A 17,219-nucleotide genomic window follows, 5' to 3' on the forward strand; every position below is an offset into this window, starting at 1 on the left:
TTTTATGACTTACAAAATTTAATGTTAGTAAAATGGGTATAGTTATTGAAATACCTCATTATATTTAATAGCTATGAGGATAATATATAAAACCAAAAGGTCCAAGAAATCATCTGTGTTTCTTGAATGCAAAATGGTCTGATATAGTATCTATTCCATAGGACATTTAGAATAAAATAAAATAATAAATGGAAAGTACTTTAATATGGTGCATGGAATATAAGAACCCAACAATTATTATTATTGTTGCTGCATTGTTACAACTTTAAGCAGCAAATTAATAAGATTTTTTAGTTTCACTTATATTCTAGGGCATGTGAAAAATGAAGTACTGTCACATCAATATTCTGATTCTGTTCAGAGAATATCACAAGTTTTACACAGTCTTTGACAAATTATCTGATAATGACATTTGCTAAAGTCAAAATTGCCCCACAGAATAGAATATTTAGAAACAAACTTCAATTTATGCAATTGCTAGCTGTAAAATTTTGTTTGGTAATTTGTACTGGGTGAGATAGATAATACATCAGTAAATCACCAAACTGGGAAATATGAGATGAAGGTCTGATGGGTTATCTCATCTCCCTACAATTCAGTTTTTCAGTATTCAGAATGATCTTTACCTGTGTTATCTTTAAAGTGATTGCTAACCTTCTATGTATCTATGTGTATATATGAAAGAATGCAGACAGGAACTCGAAGCATTTCTAAATTTATATTATAATATTTTCTTTGACAGATAACTTATTTAGATTTAAAAAACTTTTCAAAGTATTGAGATACTTAAATTTATAATTTTATCTTTAGGCTCCAACCTAACTGCACAGTGTGATTACAGATACAACCTGAATGAAAATCATTCTGTTGAAAACTTTTAGACTTGCTTTAGAGTATATCTGTTCATCTCTAATTATGGAAATGCTACTGAGATAACAGAACTAAGGCCTTCTGGATTTTTTTACAATATTTAACCTGATAGCCCTAGCTGGCTTTGCTCAGTGAATATAGCGTTGGCCTGAGGACCAAAGGGTCCCATGTTTGATTCCTGTCAAGGGCACAGACCTTAGTTACAGGTTCTCCCCAGCCTGGGCCCTGAATGGGGCACATGCAGGAGGCCACTAATTGATGTGTTTCTCTCACATTGATATTTCTCTCTGTCTTTGCCTCTCTCTTCCACTCTCTCTAAAAATCAATGGAAACATATCATCAGGTGAGGATTAAAAAAAACAAAACAAACAATATTTAACCTGATACAATATTCAGTGATTAAAAAATTCCTTTATATCTCTCCTTAGATAAACTAATGCCTCTCCTATGAGACATAGAAATGTCCAGAAGAAACTACACTGAAGTGACAGAATTTATTCTCTTGGGCCTAACAAGTCGTCCAGGGTTGCAAGTTGCTTTTTTTGTGCTGTTCCTCATGGTCTACATAGTCACTGTGATAGGAAATGTGGGCATGATTGTTTTAATCAAAATTGATTCTCGACTCCACACTCCCATGTACTTCTTCCTCTCAAGCCTGTCTGTTCTAGATCTGTGTTTCTCCCCAAATGTCACCCCCAAAATGCTAGAAAATTTCTTATCAGAGAAGAAGACCATCTCATATGCAGGTTGCTTGGTGCAGTGCTATATCGTCATTGCTGTGGTCCTCACAGAGCACTGCATGTTGGCTGTCATGGCATATGACCGCTACATGGCTATCTGTAATCCACTGCTCTACAGTAGCAGGATGTCCAAGAGTGTCTGTGTCCGCCTGGTCATCGTCCCTTATGTCTATGGCTTCCTCCTTAGCGTGATGGAGACCTTGAGGACCTACAACCTCTCTTTCTGTGGTGCTAATGAAATTAATCATTTCTACTGTGCTGATCCTCCTCTTATCAAACTGGCATGTTCTGACACCTACAGCAAAGAGCTATCGATGTACATAGTCGCTGGCTACAGCAACGTCCAGTCCCTCCTGATCATTCTCACATCCTACATGTTCATCCTTGTTGCCATCCTTAGAAGCCGTTCTGCAGAAGGAAGAAAAAAAGCTTTCTCCACATGTGGCTCCCACCTGACAGTGGTCACAATCTTCTATGGAACCCTCTTCTGCATGCATTTGAGACGTCCCACAGAAGAGTCGGTGGAACAGGGCAAAATGGTGGCTGTGTTTTACACCACAGTGATCCCCATGCTGAACCCCATGATCTATGGCCTCAGGAACAAGGATGTGAAGGAGGCATTGAGAAAAGCAATCTGGAGACAAAAATTGGGGAAATGAAAGTGCTCAACTGTCATTAAAAATATTTCTAGACATAGCTAGATATGATATTATTGGGTTAGGCATCTCTTTTTTTTAAATATATTTTATTGATTTTTTTACAGAGAGGAAGGGAGAGGGATAGAGAGTTGGAAACATCAATGAGAGAGAAACATCGATCAGCTGCCTCCTCCACACTCCCTACTGGGGATGTGCCCACAACCAAGGTACATGCCCTTGACCGGAATCGAACCTGGGACCCTTGAATTCCTCAGGCTGACGCTCTATCCATTGAGCCAAACTGGTTAGGGCTAGACATCTCTTTTTAAGAGAGTTTTACACAATACATTTCTCACATTTTGTGTCAGGTAGCTGATGAGGTTAAAATTCCTGAACAAGTGCTTGAAAATGGGAAGAATAAGAGGTAACATTTAGGCAATTCATACACATTCCTATATGGGCTAGTGTCATTTCTTACAGGAAAAAAAATAGTGGTTTAAACAAATCTAAATTTTCACTTTATTTTGTTTTTCTGTCAGGTAAAAAAAAAAATCTGGAAGTAAGCAGTCTCCTATTTGTATGCCAGCTTTATTAGATTTGGTCTCTGAGTCCTTTACAGCTTGTTTTTTTTGTTGTTTGTTTGTTTGTTTTTTAAAGATGGCTTGCATTCCTACAGTCACTTTATGATGCACAATGGCTGCTCTGCAGCCAGCCCACATGAGCAAATGATTCAAATGCTCTAAATGTTCTATACAACATGTTTTCTCAGATCTTTGGGGCCAACTTAATCATATTCTCTAACCTCCCTGCAAGAGAGTTCAGGAAATTTTTATTCCAGGACACCATGTCAGGCTAAAACATAGGGTTCTACCATCGCCTCTTTGATGAATAGCAATGTACACCACCCCGCTTTTAAAAAATACCTCACTTTCAAATTTTACTCATTTAAGCAATGATTACCTAACCCACTTCCAATGACTCCCAATACTTGAATTGAGTAACACTTTATTTCACAGGTGATGGGAGGATCTTAGATACCTGAAAACGTCTCCACCAATGTTCTTGAGTGAAATCCCTTTTAAAATATTTTGTCACATAAAAGTTTTTTCTCAGAGTCTCAATATTACAACTAAGTAAGCTTTTGTTTTCATTTTGCAGAATCATAAAAATGCCTTCATGGATGTGCTTTCTAAATGCATTTGGCTGTTGTAAAAATCAAGATTTTATAAAAGATTGTGTTTTCTTTATGTAGGCTAATGATACTAATTAATTCAATAAACTTTATTTATATGTGAGCATACTTAGTATCCTATGATATCCATGTAAGATCCTATTTGTGTCTTACCTTATAATGACTATTAGAAGGTGATAATACAATCTTGTTGGTGTTTTGGAACACATTTAGAGTGTGTGTCCATAAATATATTTAATCAAGTTATCTTTAGAAAATTTGGAGGAGATGTGGAGATATATTCACTCTTTTTCCCTCCTCAAGTCCATAAAGACTATGATATAATAAAACACATACACTAGTCATACAGTGAAAATGAAACTCCTTTTGGGTCAGAAATTGAAATTTTTGGTCTGCTCTGTTAATAGTTGTTGGGCAATAGAGTGAGGTAATTAACAGTATAACTGGAATCAAATTCTGGAATCAGGAATCTATTTTTTGATTCATTGAGTGTGACCTTGAGTAAGGTACCATTTTCTAAGACTTGTTTTGGGTTTTCGTGTTTTGTTTTGTTTTCTATAAAATGGCAATAATACAATTACCTAAGAAGATAATTATGAGAATTAGATTAAATTAAATTAGCAGTGTCTGGCATGTGTTAACTTTAATAAATGCTGTATTGTTGCTATGATTAAGTTTCTAGTTTGCCTTGTTTATAGACTGAGTAAGTTGAAGCATATATATTTTTCCTGCTTCCAGAAGCTACAATTTTAATTATAAGGAATAATATCATTCCCTCTTTCTCTGGAAAAGCCAAGTGGCATAGACTCTGAGCACAGAACATAAGATGACCTTATTCAAATTGAGTAACACCATCACCAGATTTAGTGTGATGCAAACCCAAAACAAATATTGTTATTTGATCCTAGACACATCCAAAACAACTTGAGATTGAAGGGAAATAAAATTGTGCAAATCTGTTATTGAAAACACAAAATTCAACAGTCAACTCTTCCTCTAGAGATGTACTTCCTCCAGGGTCATTTCTAGGGGAAGCTTCTTAATTGCTTCTTTTTTTTTTTTACTAAGGAAAAGATTTAAAGGAAATGTCTCTATGGACCTCCAGTTTCCCTTTTGCCTGGTATATATAAGTTGTTTTCCATCTCTTACACAGCATTCACTTTTCAACTCTGCATCCTAACTGGAGATATTTCTCTTCATTCTCAGGTTGGTATAAAAATGAATCTGCCTAGAACTGCCAGATGAAGGTTGTATATTGGATTTTTTTAAATTAATTAACATCAATTATTCCATATATGTTATCTGTGGGTATAGGTGTGTTATTTGTATATGTGAAAGAAAGAGAAATGAGGGAGAGATTTCTATAGAGATTTGATTATTACAAACTATTAATGGAAGCTATAATTTTCAGGAGTTTATTTAATAACAATTGTCCTTTGTATATTTATTGTGTGTTAATGTATAATATATCTTTCATGCTTGTAAGTACACAATGAAATGAATATTATTATTGCTGTTACATCATATTAAGGCATAGAGAAACTAAAAACAAACAAAAAATAAAACCTTCCCAATGTCATGGAGCTAGAATTCAACCAGACAATAGAAACATAATTTTTTAACTTTATACTTAATATTTTTCTCATTCTTGGTCCTTTGGGGGAAAATCTATATCTATTGGAAACTTAATTTAAAAAACAGAGTGTTACAATATAGAAAATTTGTGTATATATTTTTCCTTTAAATGGTGAAGAAAATACTGTCAGTGCTTCTAAGATCCCAAATTCTCTATTTCTTTCCAGACTTTGTACTCTGTAAGATAAGACCTAACTACTCCATTTTTCCCTGTCAGTTCATCATAGCTGTTCCCCGGCGAACCACCAATCAGGCTTTCATGTATTTAGCTTTTGCAAAATACCAACACCCCCATCTTTTATACCTCCTTGTGATGAAACATCTGTGGTACTATGCAATCAGATCTGACTTTCCAAATAAAAATTTCTCTCTTGCTAATCTTTACAAAATGCAGAAAGGTGAGCAGCTCCTTATTTTACTTTTGAGTCTCCAAACATAACAGTGGATGACACCTAGTAGATTATAATTACATGTTAGATATGCCAAAGAGTCCGTATGCAGGGGATATGTATAATGTATGAATATGGATGAATGTGTATAGCGGTTCACCCTTTTCACTCGGTTTTGATGATGACTGTGGTTAGTCTGTCCCACTTCAGTTTAAGTTAAGTACAAGTATGAGGTTAGATCCAAAATATATTTTTATCTGACATTTAGGAATGAGTTATTTGTTTAAATGGCTTTCATTTCTAATCCTGGAGAATATACTTAAAATAAGAAAAGATGACATAAAAATTTATTTTTGACTTGTGGTTAAAAGAGAAGTATAACTCTTCATAAATATCTTAAAAATGTGAAACTATCAAATGAGCCAGGATTAGAAATGAAGGATGGAAATTTGGCTAACCACAATATTTAGTACTAGCATGTTTCAATCATAATATTTTATATAATTGTTACGTTAATGAACCTGAGAACTTATTATTCTTAGTGACCTGAAGAGATCCTGTTGCATAGCAACTGTTCATAAAAGATTTACTGAAAATAATGACAAAAGGCAGTCATAGCTATGTAATAAAGAAAATATGAAACAGACATGAATAAAAGTATAAATTAATAATCAATACCTGATTTTTAAATTTATTTCCTTTTTGTTGTCACAGAGATTTGTAACTAACATTCACCTAGAAGTGAGAAAATGCTTAATTTCACCGATGTGAAAGAGTTTATTCTTTTGGGACTAACTAGTCATCGGGAATGGCAAGTTCTCTTCTTTATCATTTTTCTTGTGGTCTATATTATCACGTTAGTGGGCAATATTGGCATGATCATGCTAATCAAGGTCAGTCCACAGCTCAATAGCCCCATGTACTTTTTTCTCAGTCATTTGTCATTCGTTGACGTGTGGTTTTCTTCCAATGTCACCCCTAAAATGTTGGAAAACCTGTTATCAGAGACAAAAACTATTTCTTACACTGGCTGCCTGGTACAGTGTTTCTTCTTCATTGCCCTTGTCCATGTAGAAATTTTTATCCTTGCTGTGATGGCCTTTGATAGATACATGGCAATTGGGAAACCTCTGCTCTATGGCAGCAGAATGTCAAGGGTTGTCTGTATTCGACTGATCTCTTTCCCTTACATATATGGTTTTCTGACTAGTCTGGCAGCAACATTATGGACTTATGGCTTGTACTTCTGTGGAAAAATTGAGATCAACCACTTCTACTGTGCAGACCCTCCTCTTATCAAAATGGCTTGTGCTGGGACCTTTGTCAAAGAATATACCATGATCATTCTTGCAGGCATTAACTTCACCTATTCCCTGACTGTGGTTATCATTTCCTATTTGTTCATTCTCATTGCCATCCTACGGATGCACTCAGCAGAAGGGAGGAGGAAGGCATTTTCCACCTGTGGGTCCCACTTGACCGTGGTCACCATATTTTATGGGACTCTTATTTTCATGTATCTCAGACGTCCCACAGAGGAGTCCGTGGAGCAGGGGAAAATGGTGGCTGTGTTTTACACCACAGTGATCCCCATGTTGAACCCTATGATCTACAGTTTGAGGAACAAGGATGTTAAAGAAGCCACGAGTAAAGTGATGAGCAGAATATCTTTAACTGAATAAAATAAAATTGAGTTAATCTTGTCTTCTATGTTTCATAATTATTTGTTTGTCAGCAGGTAATGGCTCAGGACATAGCTAAAGACCTTTTACAAAAGCTAAAGACTGTGCATTAAAAAGAAAAAAAACAGAGAAAGACTCAAATTCAGAGAAAAGTAGATTGACCCATTCCTGTTGATGTAAGTAGAGAAGATAACAAAATTTTGTTAATTATCTAATCAAAAGGTTATTTGAGCCAAAGTGCAGAAGTATACTAACTGAAATTGTTCTAATACTTAGCTAGAATAAACAGATTTCTTCTTATTTAAAATGCAGTAGATAAATTTTGGGAAATACCAATTTGCTTAGTTGGAGACTAAATTGGGGCAGAAAAATATTTAATTTAATTTTCTAGAACCAAGTCATAAAATGGTCTTGCTAGAAGTTGTGATATTTTGTGATATTTCATGCCTTTTTAAAAAAGTGTGAGGCAGGTTTGTTCAGTGACAACTACTTTGAAAATAGCAATTCTATTGCATTTAATCCTTTTCAATTTTTGTTTTTTGTTTTTAAGAGACACAGCAAGATTCCAATAATTGCTATAATTTAAGCAAAAGTTGCCAGACACCAGACTGCACTTTCATGTGCCCCTGCCAACAGTCTTCAGTCTGAATAAAGTAGGTAGAATTAGTGGATGGATGTGCCATTTTGAAAGCACAATACTCCAGATTCTTCTTAACAAATTAAAATGATATTCATGTGTAATATTTTGCACATCTGTGATGCTTTAGTACTTAAATATTTAAAAATAATTTTTGTATCTGTAAGAAATAAAATATTTAGGGTGGTTTCTTTTTTGTTAACAATACCGTGTCCTGCCATGATAATCTATACTAATAAAAGGGTAATATGCTAATTAGACCGGATAGACTGGACATCTTCTGGATGTCATTCCAGACATCCTTTTTGACAAAGCCAGGGCCTGAGCGAAGCCACTGGGGGACCCAGGTGCCTGCAGCCACCCAGAGGGAGGAAAGCCTGGGTCCCGGGTGCCTGCAGCTGGCCAGAGGGAGGGAAGCCTGGGTTTTGGTTGCCTGCCAGTGGCCGCAGGAGGGAAGCCTGGGTCCTGGGTGCCGGAGGAAAGCCAGTGCTGGCAGCTGGGAGAAGGAAGGCCTACTCTTGCTTGAATTTTTGCATTGGGCCTCTAGTCTAATCTAATAATAGACAAACATGGTAATTGACTGTACCTTCGCTATGCCTCCCATTGGCTAATCAGTGTGATATGCAAATTAGCTGCCAACAAAGATGGCAGCTAATTTGCATACTGCAGGCAGGGCGGGCCAGTACGAGATGCCATCTGGGCCCCCATGTGCCACCTAAGCCCCACCCCCAGCTGGGACCCCTGTGTGAAGCTCTGGGTGGAGGGGTTTGGAGGAGTGAATGGGCCACCTAAGCCCCGCCCCCAGCCAGGACCCCCGTGTGCAGCCCTGGGCGGGCGGGACCCCCATCTGCGGCCTTGGGCAGAGGGGCTTGGTGGCGCAATAGGCCCGAGGAAGCCCTATTCTTGCAGGAATCCTCCTGCAACAGGCTTCTAGTATTAACATAATTTGGCATCTCTCTTATACCTCAAGTCACAAAGTACAAGCATGAGGCAAAGAATTTACAAATTGACTTCCTTAAAGGTTCTTTATCTTTAGATAAATAAGTAAGTAAATAAATAAATAAATAACTGGATGTTTTGATGTGGACAATATATAACTATAGAAATGTAAGTCACAGATTTAAGCTACACATTTAAGTAGCTATAAATTTATCTGCAAATATCCTATATAATAAAAGAGAAACATGGTAATTAGCCGTAACTTCGCTACCCTTCCCATTGGCTAATCATCAAGATATGCAAATTAACAGCCAACTAAGATGGCGGCTGGCAGCCAGGCTACGGACGCGAACAGGAGGCTTGCTTGCTCCAGTGATGGAGGAAGCCAAGTTCCCTGCCTGCCACTGCTGGGCTCTGAGCTGCAACTCTAAGAAACATTGTTACAAATATAGAAGCTAAACAAAACCCCAGAAACCTGCTTTCAGTCAGCCGGGATCTCAGAGCTGGAGTCGCAACAAAGTTTCAAATACAGAAGGTAAACAAAACCAGAAACCTGCTTTCAGCAGCTGAGGTCTGAGCAAAAGCCAGCTCTCAGCTCCAGTGACAGCCATAGAAGGTAAATAAATCCAAGAATAAAAAAAAAAAGGAAAAAAGGAGAGGTTGGGAGCTTCAGTCACCCGCCAGCCTGAAAATGGCCCTCAGCCCCTCACCCAGACTGGCCAGGCACCCCAGTGGGAACCCCCACCCTGATCCAGGACACCCTTCAGGGCAAACCAGCCAGCGCCCACCCATGCACCAGGCCTCTATCCTACATAATAAAAGGGTAATATGCCTCCCAGCACTGGGATTAGCGGAGCAGCGAGGCCTCCCAGCACTGGGATCAGCAGAGCAGCGAGGCCTCTTGGCCCCTGGAGCAGTGTGACAGGGGGCAGCGCCCAAACCCCCTGATTGCCCTGCAGTTCTGTGTGTGACAGGGGGCGGGGCCACAACCTCCCTATCCGCCCTGCTTTGTTCATGACAGGGGAAGGCTCTGCCCAATCCCCTAATCGGCCCTGCTCTGTGCCTGATAGAGGGGAGCTCCCCAAACCCCTGATGGGCCCTGCCCTGTGTGTGACAGGGTGCGGGGCCCCAACCCCCAATGGGCCCTGCTCTGTGTGTGACGGGGTGGAGCCCCAACCTCCCCATCGACCCTGCCTTGAGTGTGACAGGAGGCGGCGCCCCAACTCCCTAATTGGCCCTACCCTGAGCATGACTGAGGGTGGCATCACAACCTCCTGATTGGCCCTGCTCTGTGCATGACAGGGGGGAGCTCCCCAACCCTCCAATCGGCCCTGCTCTGAGCCTGACCAGGGGCTGCACCTAGGGATTGGGCCTGCCCTCTGCCACCTGGAGCGGGCCTAACCCAGCAGGTCGTTATCTCCCGAGGGGTCCCAGACTGTGAAAGGGCACAAGTGGGGCTGAGGGACACCCCACCCCCCCACCAGTGCACAAATGTTTGTGCACCGGGACTCTAGTGTAAATATAAAATGAGATCCATGCAATATGAGAACAAATGTTTTTCCTTGTCTGTTTTTGAGTTTTCTTACCCCTAAGTGAAACCAAAAATGCATATGAATTCATTTTCAGATAAACACACACATATTATGGGCAACATGTTAAAACTATTCACATATAAACAAATTGTTATTTTAGATTAAATTGTAGTATTACTGAGTCTCTAATAACAAAACTTAAACTCCCTAAAGAATTTAAGATGTAACTTACCCTACTTAATGTTACTTTGGTGTGATATTAAAACCATTTATTGGAGAACTCTTGATAGAGCATGTTATATATTTCATAATATGATTTTGAAGCATTTTAATACTTTGTAATCTGTTAGCATGTGGTTATGTATGAGCTTTGTAACCTCTTTTTTTTCAAAGGTGAAATGCTTCGTTAACTGATTTTTGGAGAGTTACTTTAGTTTTACATGAAGAATGATGAAGCCAAGGTCAATGGTTAAATCATGTTCCTGGTCTGAGTTTCTGAATTTTAAATAAATTTGTGGGTGACCTTGGAAAATTCAACTTTTATTATTCCTCTAGTTAATTTTTAGGATGTAGTCTTTGATTTCCAAGGCCTATTCTGGTTCATAATTTCCATGAGTTGGCAGAACTTAAATTTGCCATTAGCTGAAAATTCAGGATTTTTCTGTAAAATACTTTTTGAAATAGATTTGTATTGTTACATGTATTTCTACATCTATTTACTTCATTATATCTAATCATCTCCTACACAAAGTGTATTTGTCTCTGCCACTCTTTTTCTTTCTATAACACACCCACACCCACACACACATACACACACACACGCACACACACACACACACACACACACACTTCCTTCTTTTCAAAACTACATTTTCATGAAAGAGTATATATTGCATTATAATAGCCTGGTGCCCCAAAGCGCATCTGATGTATTTTATCCATAATAAATTAGAAAGAATTCAGGAGTTCTGGGCACTTGGGCACTGAAGAATTCAGAATAAAACTTTGCCTGAGCACAATTATGTCGGTAACTGTACAGAGGGAAAACTGCATAAATCATTTCAAAATTTTTTTTAGTGTGTCATATGAGGCAGGCATTATGCTGAGAACTATCCCTATGTCATCTGAGATCATCAAGTCACTGTAATCTAGTAGTTACCCCATCCTACAGGTGAGTACTGAGGCTTTTGTTACTTTTCTCAGGTCACATAGTTACAGTGGCTAGAGCCAAGGTATGCTTCCTGACCTGTCTGACTTCAAAGTTGATGCTCTGACTCCCAGAATAGTTTAAACTCCATGAGTCAAATTGCTCTACTAAAATTGACGCTTCACCAAGGCCTTTACTTGTACCCAGTCTCCCTAAATGTTTCCAAGTGACCTATAGTTTTGATGAATCTGACATCTATAAAAAACAAACAAACAAACAAAGAAAAACAAGGTGCTGTGATCATATATCCTGACAGATGGAATTTATTAGACTTGTAACACAACAGAAAAGAAAGTGACTGACCGAAATTTTACATGATGCAAACCAAGAATGTTTTTCTGACAAGCATAATTGCTAAGTGTGGATAAAAGAGGGCAGAACACATGGGAAGGTGAGACAGATTATATCATGATATCAAAATGTTTGATTTCTTAACTAAAAGAATTATTCTTCCAATTAACAGCTCTTAGCTTCTCCTACTCTTGAGATGTTTCTAGAATTGGAATCATTATTCCTTTCATAATTACCTGGGTAGTTCCTTGGGGAGATGCTCTCAATGTTCCAAATTCTATTATAAATAATGAAAAAGTATCATCTGCTGTTCTCCTCTGCTGAAGGTAGGTCTGCAAATTGTATTTTATACAATACAGATGAATGCAGTAAAATATATTATCTTTATCCCTATTTTTAAGAGAAGACTGAAACCTTATTTGTAGACTTATTTGTTATTACTGTGTTTAATTTTGTAAAATTATACTACTGGCAAATATTTTTATTTCTATTCAGATTTTATTCATAACTTCATAAGAATGATCTTGTTACAATGGGGATTTACAATTTTTTATTGCTCATTTAAAAAAATAGGTTTTTAGAGAGAGAAAGGGTGAGGAAGTGTGAAATAGAAACATCAATGATGAGATAGAATCATTGATCAGCTGCCTCCCTGCACGCCCCCACTAGGGATCTAGCCCACAACCCAGGCAGGTGCCCTGACAAGGAGTTGAGCTGTGATCTCCTGGTTCATAGGTCGAACCTCAACCACTGAGCTACACCAGCTAGGCTATTCCTCACTTTTTCACCCATTCATTCTTCTCTACAAATTTCATTGATTTGCACATTGTTGTCTTAAAATATATGTAAGTGATGTTTGAGGATATTGTGTCCTTGAGGATGATTGCACCAGTAATTTTTCTTCATGAAAAATTCCTAAAAAGTTAATAAAAGATCATTTGTTTTTTTTATTTGTAAATTGCACATCCTATACTCACAATTGTTTTTATAGATGAAGCACACTGTGTAATAAGTTGACTCTATCTCAGAAGTGACTGCTCATCTGCTCCTAGGTTATGGGATCCCCTAACGATGGAAAGGTAGAGAGAAGCAGTGGTCTATCTTTGTAGCTCAGCCTGCTCTAGGGTCATACAAAGCTCTGTCCATCAAGGATAAGTTATTATAAGGATAAATTTGTTCATGCTTAGAGGGTAATCAAACTAAATTTTAAATATGTAGAAATAGAATAATAAGTTATCAAAGAGGTGGCAATATAAGGTTATTAAGGGTACCATGCTGCAGTTAAATTAATTGGTTTGTACCCCAAGTCTGGTCAATGAGCAGACGTCTGACTCATGAAGACTTTCCTCTCCTGTCAGTGCACTAGTTTTCTCATTTGTAAAGCGACAATTCTAATGTTTCATGACCTTTGCATGCAAAGGGTTTCATAAGCATTCAATAAAAGTTGATTATTCTTATTAATATTCTAAAGTTGAGATGATTGTCACTAGAAAAATCTATCTTAGGGAGTTTTAATAATGTTAGAGTATAGTAATATATGAAGCTTATTTAGAGATTGGATGCTTTCTAAATAAATTATATATGTGAATATTTCTGAATATCTGATCTATGTAACATCCAGCCTAGGCATTTTAAAGAGTTCCAAGATGAATGAGGCAAATGCTACTATCACAGCTAGTGATTACATGTAGAGGAAGAGAAATATACACATCACACAGGGACTGAAACAAAATTAGAGAAGTAGCATTAGTTTATGATTTTAGATACTTTGATGCTTTTCATATATTTTATACTTAAAACAATATAGCAGTACTGTTAACTCAAGTGAAAATCTGTTCATTAGAGAATTTGGGTTCATTGAGTGGGGTCAGGAGTCTTTACATAAGAAAATCCCTGACCTTAGCTCTATTTCCCAAACACGGTCTGCAGCTCTCATCTGGGTAAGTATTTCCGTACTTAAAAGGAGCCAAAACAGATGAGCTGCACTATGGAGTTCTCTAGGAAAAGGAAACTTAGATCAGAACTAAAACTGCAGTGCCCATTAGGTTATGTGCCTAATTCATTTTAAAGATGATGTATTTAACTTATGTATTAAACATTTTAGGGGTAAGAAAATAGTTCATAGAAATTAATTAACTTCTCAAATGTGCCCTGCTACTAATTGGAGGTACTATGATCTATATACATAAAAGCCAAGTGATCAGAATGCTGGAATGACTGGAAAGACCAGTTACTTTGACACACACTGTGGCCCTGATAGCCCCTGCCACCCCAATCAGGGGCGGGGCCAGCCGGCCAACCTCTCGCATCCCCTGTCCCCCAGCTGGCCCGGCCCTGATTGGCCCCAATTGGGGCAGGTCAGCCAGACCACACCTATGCACAGATTTGTGCACTAGGCCTCTAGTATAATCATAAAGTTCATGCACTTTTTCATATATAAAGGAATGCTTCTAGTAACACTCTTTTTCAATATGCCAAGCTAATCTTGCCTTTTCAGGGCTTTTGAATTGGCACTCACTTCTTCCTTCATATTTCTACACAGCTGGCTATTTCTCACTGACTCAGAAGTGACTTCCTCAGAGAGGTCATTTTGATCATGCTATCTGCACTCTGCCTCCTCTTATTTCTTATTTCTTAGTGTGCTGTACTTTTGTCACAGCAATTCCACTCCTTAATTGATCTCATTTGCATATTTATCTATTGCTAATTCATTTATTACTAATTCCTTTTCAACAACAATAAAGGATAATGCAAGCCAGAATCTTGAATATTTTGCTCACCCTCAGATTTTCAGAATTTAGATTATCTCTAGATGTAACAAACACATCTGACATGTAATTGGCTTTGGTGTTTATAAAATTAATTAATGTAAGCAATTACAAAGACCCATTTATAATTCAGTAATATACCCTTTAAACATTATTATTATTGAGACTTTAAATTCCCAAGTTTGTGCTAATCCTACAATTAGGTTCTTGAAAACTCACGGTAAGTTTTTAGTCCTTGGAAGAAGTCAACTGGAGAAGTGCAGTAAAACAGGAAAATATTGTTTGGGAACCTTTCCCTTGCAGTGATGCCAAGTTTGAATATGAATCATAAGCATGGAATTGATAAGTTCTGAAAACCAGAATCTGAAATGAGACATACTCGTTATTAAACGATGTTACCTGATCTTTACGTCTTGTTATTTATCTATTGACATAATTTTGATAGTGGGTGCTGGGTGATTAAACCACTTGCAGTTTACTCTTCTGAAATAATTGTTCAACTGACAGAGTTTATGCTGTTAAGTTTCTCTCACCTCGCCCCTGCAAGTAGTAGCAACCAGACAAGCATAATGTTGGCTAAACAAAATAACATACAACCAGAAATGTCATATGATGAAAGCATATATCATATGCTGGCATAACATAGGAAATATATGTCAATAACTAGATTGTAATACCAATATATTGAGAAATTGGTTGAAGTTTCTGAATACAATTTTATTTTCAAAAATCAATGTACATATGAAGAATATAGAACATTTTTTGGTAAATCAGTCCATGGGGGATTGGATTTAACCATTCTTTGACAGCTCTCAGTCTAACTTTAGTCACATTTATTCCCTATGATTTTAACATTAGTGTCATAATCTACAAATGTCTAATCTCCATAGTGTCATAAAATACAAATGTCTAATTTTAATAATATGTATTAACAATGAATGTAATTTTCTCTCTTACAGATAAGAAACTGATAAATATTGATGGTAACTACTTATAAGACCTATTAAAGAAAACAATTATGCCCATATATTCTTGGACATTGTGCAAAATCCTCATTGATTTTTAAAATTATTTTAATTGACTCAAAAGTTTAAGAATAAAACAAATCCATTCATTTAAAAAAATTTCTCCATAGGCCATACAGACTGGGTCTATGTAAAGATAATGCCAAATTTCACAGATGTGACAGAATTTATCCTTCTAGGGTTGACCAGTCACCAGGATCTTCAAGTTCTCTTTTTTGGGGTGTTCCTAGTAGTTTACATAATAACTCTATTAGGGAATATTGGTATGATCATATTGATCAGTGTCACCCCCCAGCTTCAGAGCCCTATGTACTTTTTCTTGAGTCATCTGTCTTTTGTGGATGTGTGGTTTTCATCCAATGTCACCCCCAAAATGCTGGAAAACTTATTATCAGAGACAAAAACCATTTCTTATGTGGGGTGTTTGGTGCAGTGTTACTTTTTCATTGCTCTTGTCCATGTGGAAGTCTATATCTTGGCAGTGATGGCCTTTGATCGCTACATGGCCATCTGCAACCCTTTGCTTTATGGCAGTAAAATGTCCAGGACTGTCTGTGTTCGGCTCATTTCTGTGCCTTATGTCTATGGATTCTCTGTTAGTCTAATATGCACACTATGGACATATGGCTTGTACTTCTGTGGAAACTTTAAAATCAACCACTTCTACTGTGCAGACCCTCCTCTCATCAAGATTGCCTGTGGCGGGGTCTACATCAAAGAATACACAATGATTGTGATTGCTGGAATTAACTTTACCTACTCCCTCTCAGTGGTCCTCATCTCCTATACCCTCATTGTAGTAGCTGTGCTACGCATGCGTTCTGCTGATGGGAGGAAGAAGGCCTTCTCCACATGTGGGTCCCACTTGACAGCTGTTACCATGTTTTATGGGACTCTCATATTCATGTATCTCAGGCGGCCCACTGAAGAGTCTGTGGAGCAGGGGAAAATGGTGGCTGTGTTTTATACCACTGTGATCCCCATGTTGAACCCCATGATCTACAGTTTGAGGAACAAGGATGTGAAAGAGGCAGTCAATAAAGCAATCATCAAGGCCAACTTGGGCCAGTGAAACTACCACAGATATTTTTGTGGTGTATTGCTATCTATACATATAAAACCCTAATATGCAAATTGACTGAATGCTGGAAAAACCGAACTGAACAACCAGTCTCTATGACATGTGCTGACCACCAGGGGGTGCGCATGGTACATGGTGGGAGTCGGCAGCAGTCAGCAGAGCTCGGAACATGGCGAGTTTCGGCCATGGTGGGATGGTGAAGCAGGTGACCCGGGTGCCAGACCAAGACAGGGCGCCAGTCACTGTCACTGGGGCAAGCCCCTGGTAGTTATTAAAAATTCTTTGCTCCCATGTGTGGCAGTCCTGCCCGGCACTTGCACCTGCTGCTGGCGCTGGCCCCGCTCACAACTGCTGCCAGCACCAGAGCTACCACCCATACCTACTGTCAGCACCTGGCACCGGCCCCTATCTCTTGACACCATCAGCGGGTGTGGGCGGTGGCTGCTGGCCCTGATCACCCCTGAGGGCTTCTCCACCCCTCCCTCGTTCCTGGGGGGTGATTGGGGCAGCAGCCTCTGCTCACACCCATTGACTGTGCCAGCCCCACTCGCACCTGCTGCTGGTGTTGCCCCAATTGCTCTGTGCCATCAGCG

At 38.4% G+C, this 17,219-nt stretch overlaps 2 protein-coding genes across 2 annotated transcripts; both read left to right on the forward strand.

The window, feature by feature from the left end:
- Positions 1-1,330: 1,330 nt before the first annotated feature.
- LOC118663835 (olfactory receptor 1030-like) lies at positions 1,331-2,269 on the forward strand. Its single transcript, XM_036323859.1, has one exon. It carries the CDS (start codon positions 1,331-1,333, stop codon positions 2,267-2,269), a length of 939 nt encoding a protein of 312 aa, XP_036179752.1.
- Positions 2,270-6,213: 3,944 nt separating this feature from the next.
- On the forward strand, positions 6,214-16,617 carry LOC118663846 (olfactory receptor 5M9). Its single transcript, XM_036323867.1, has 2 exons — positions 6,214-6,813; positions 15,682-16,617. Exons 1-2 carry the CDS (start codon positions 6,214-6,216, stop codon positions 16,615-16,617), a joined length of 1,536 nt encoding a protein of 511 aa, XP_036179760.1.
- The last annotated feature ends 602 nt before the right edge of the window (positions 16,618-17,219 follow it).

Source organism: Myotis myotis, unplaced genomic scaffold, assembly GCF_014108235.1.
Source record: "Myotis myotis isolate mMyoMyo1 unplaced genomic scaffold, mMyoMyo1.p scaffold_m19_p_10, whole genome shotgun sequence".
Lineage (NCBI taxonomy): Eukaryota > Metazoa > Chordata > Mammalia > Chiroptera > Vespertilionidae > Myotis > Myotis myotis.

Excerpts from the sequence above, each read along its gene's own strand:
- LOC118663846 (XM_036323867.1), top strand. The coding sequence starts at position 6,214 with ATGCTTAATTTCACCGATGTGAAAGAGTTTATTCTTTTGGGACTAACT. Across the intron at positions 6,814-15,681 it reads AATATACCATGATCATTCTT|ATAATGCCAAATTTCACAGA; the intron begins GCAGGCATTAAC and ends GTCTATGTAAAG.
- LOC118663835 (XM_036323859.1), top strand. The coding sequence starts at position 1,331 with ATGTCCAGAAGAAACTACACTGAAGTGACAGAATTTATTCTCTTGGGC.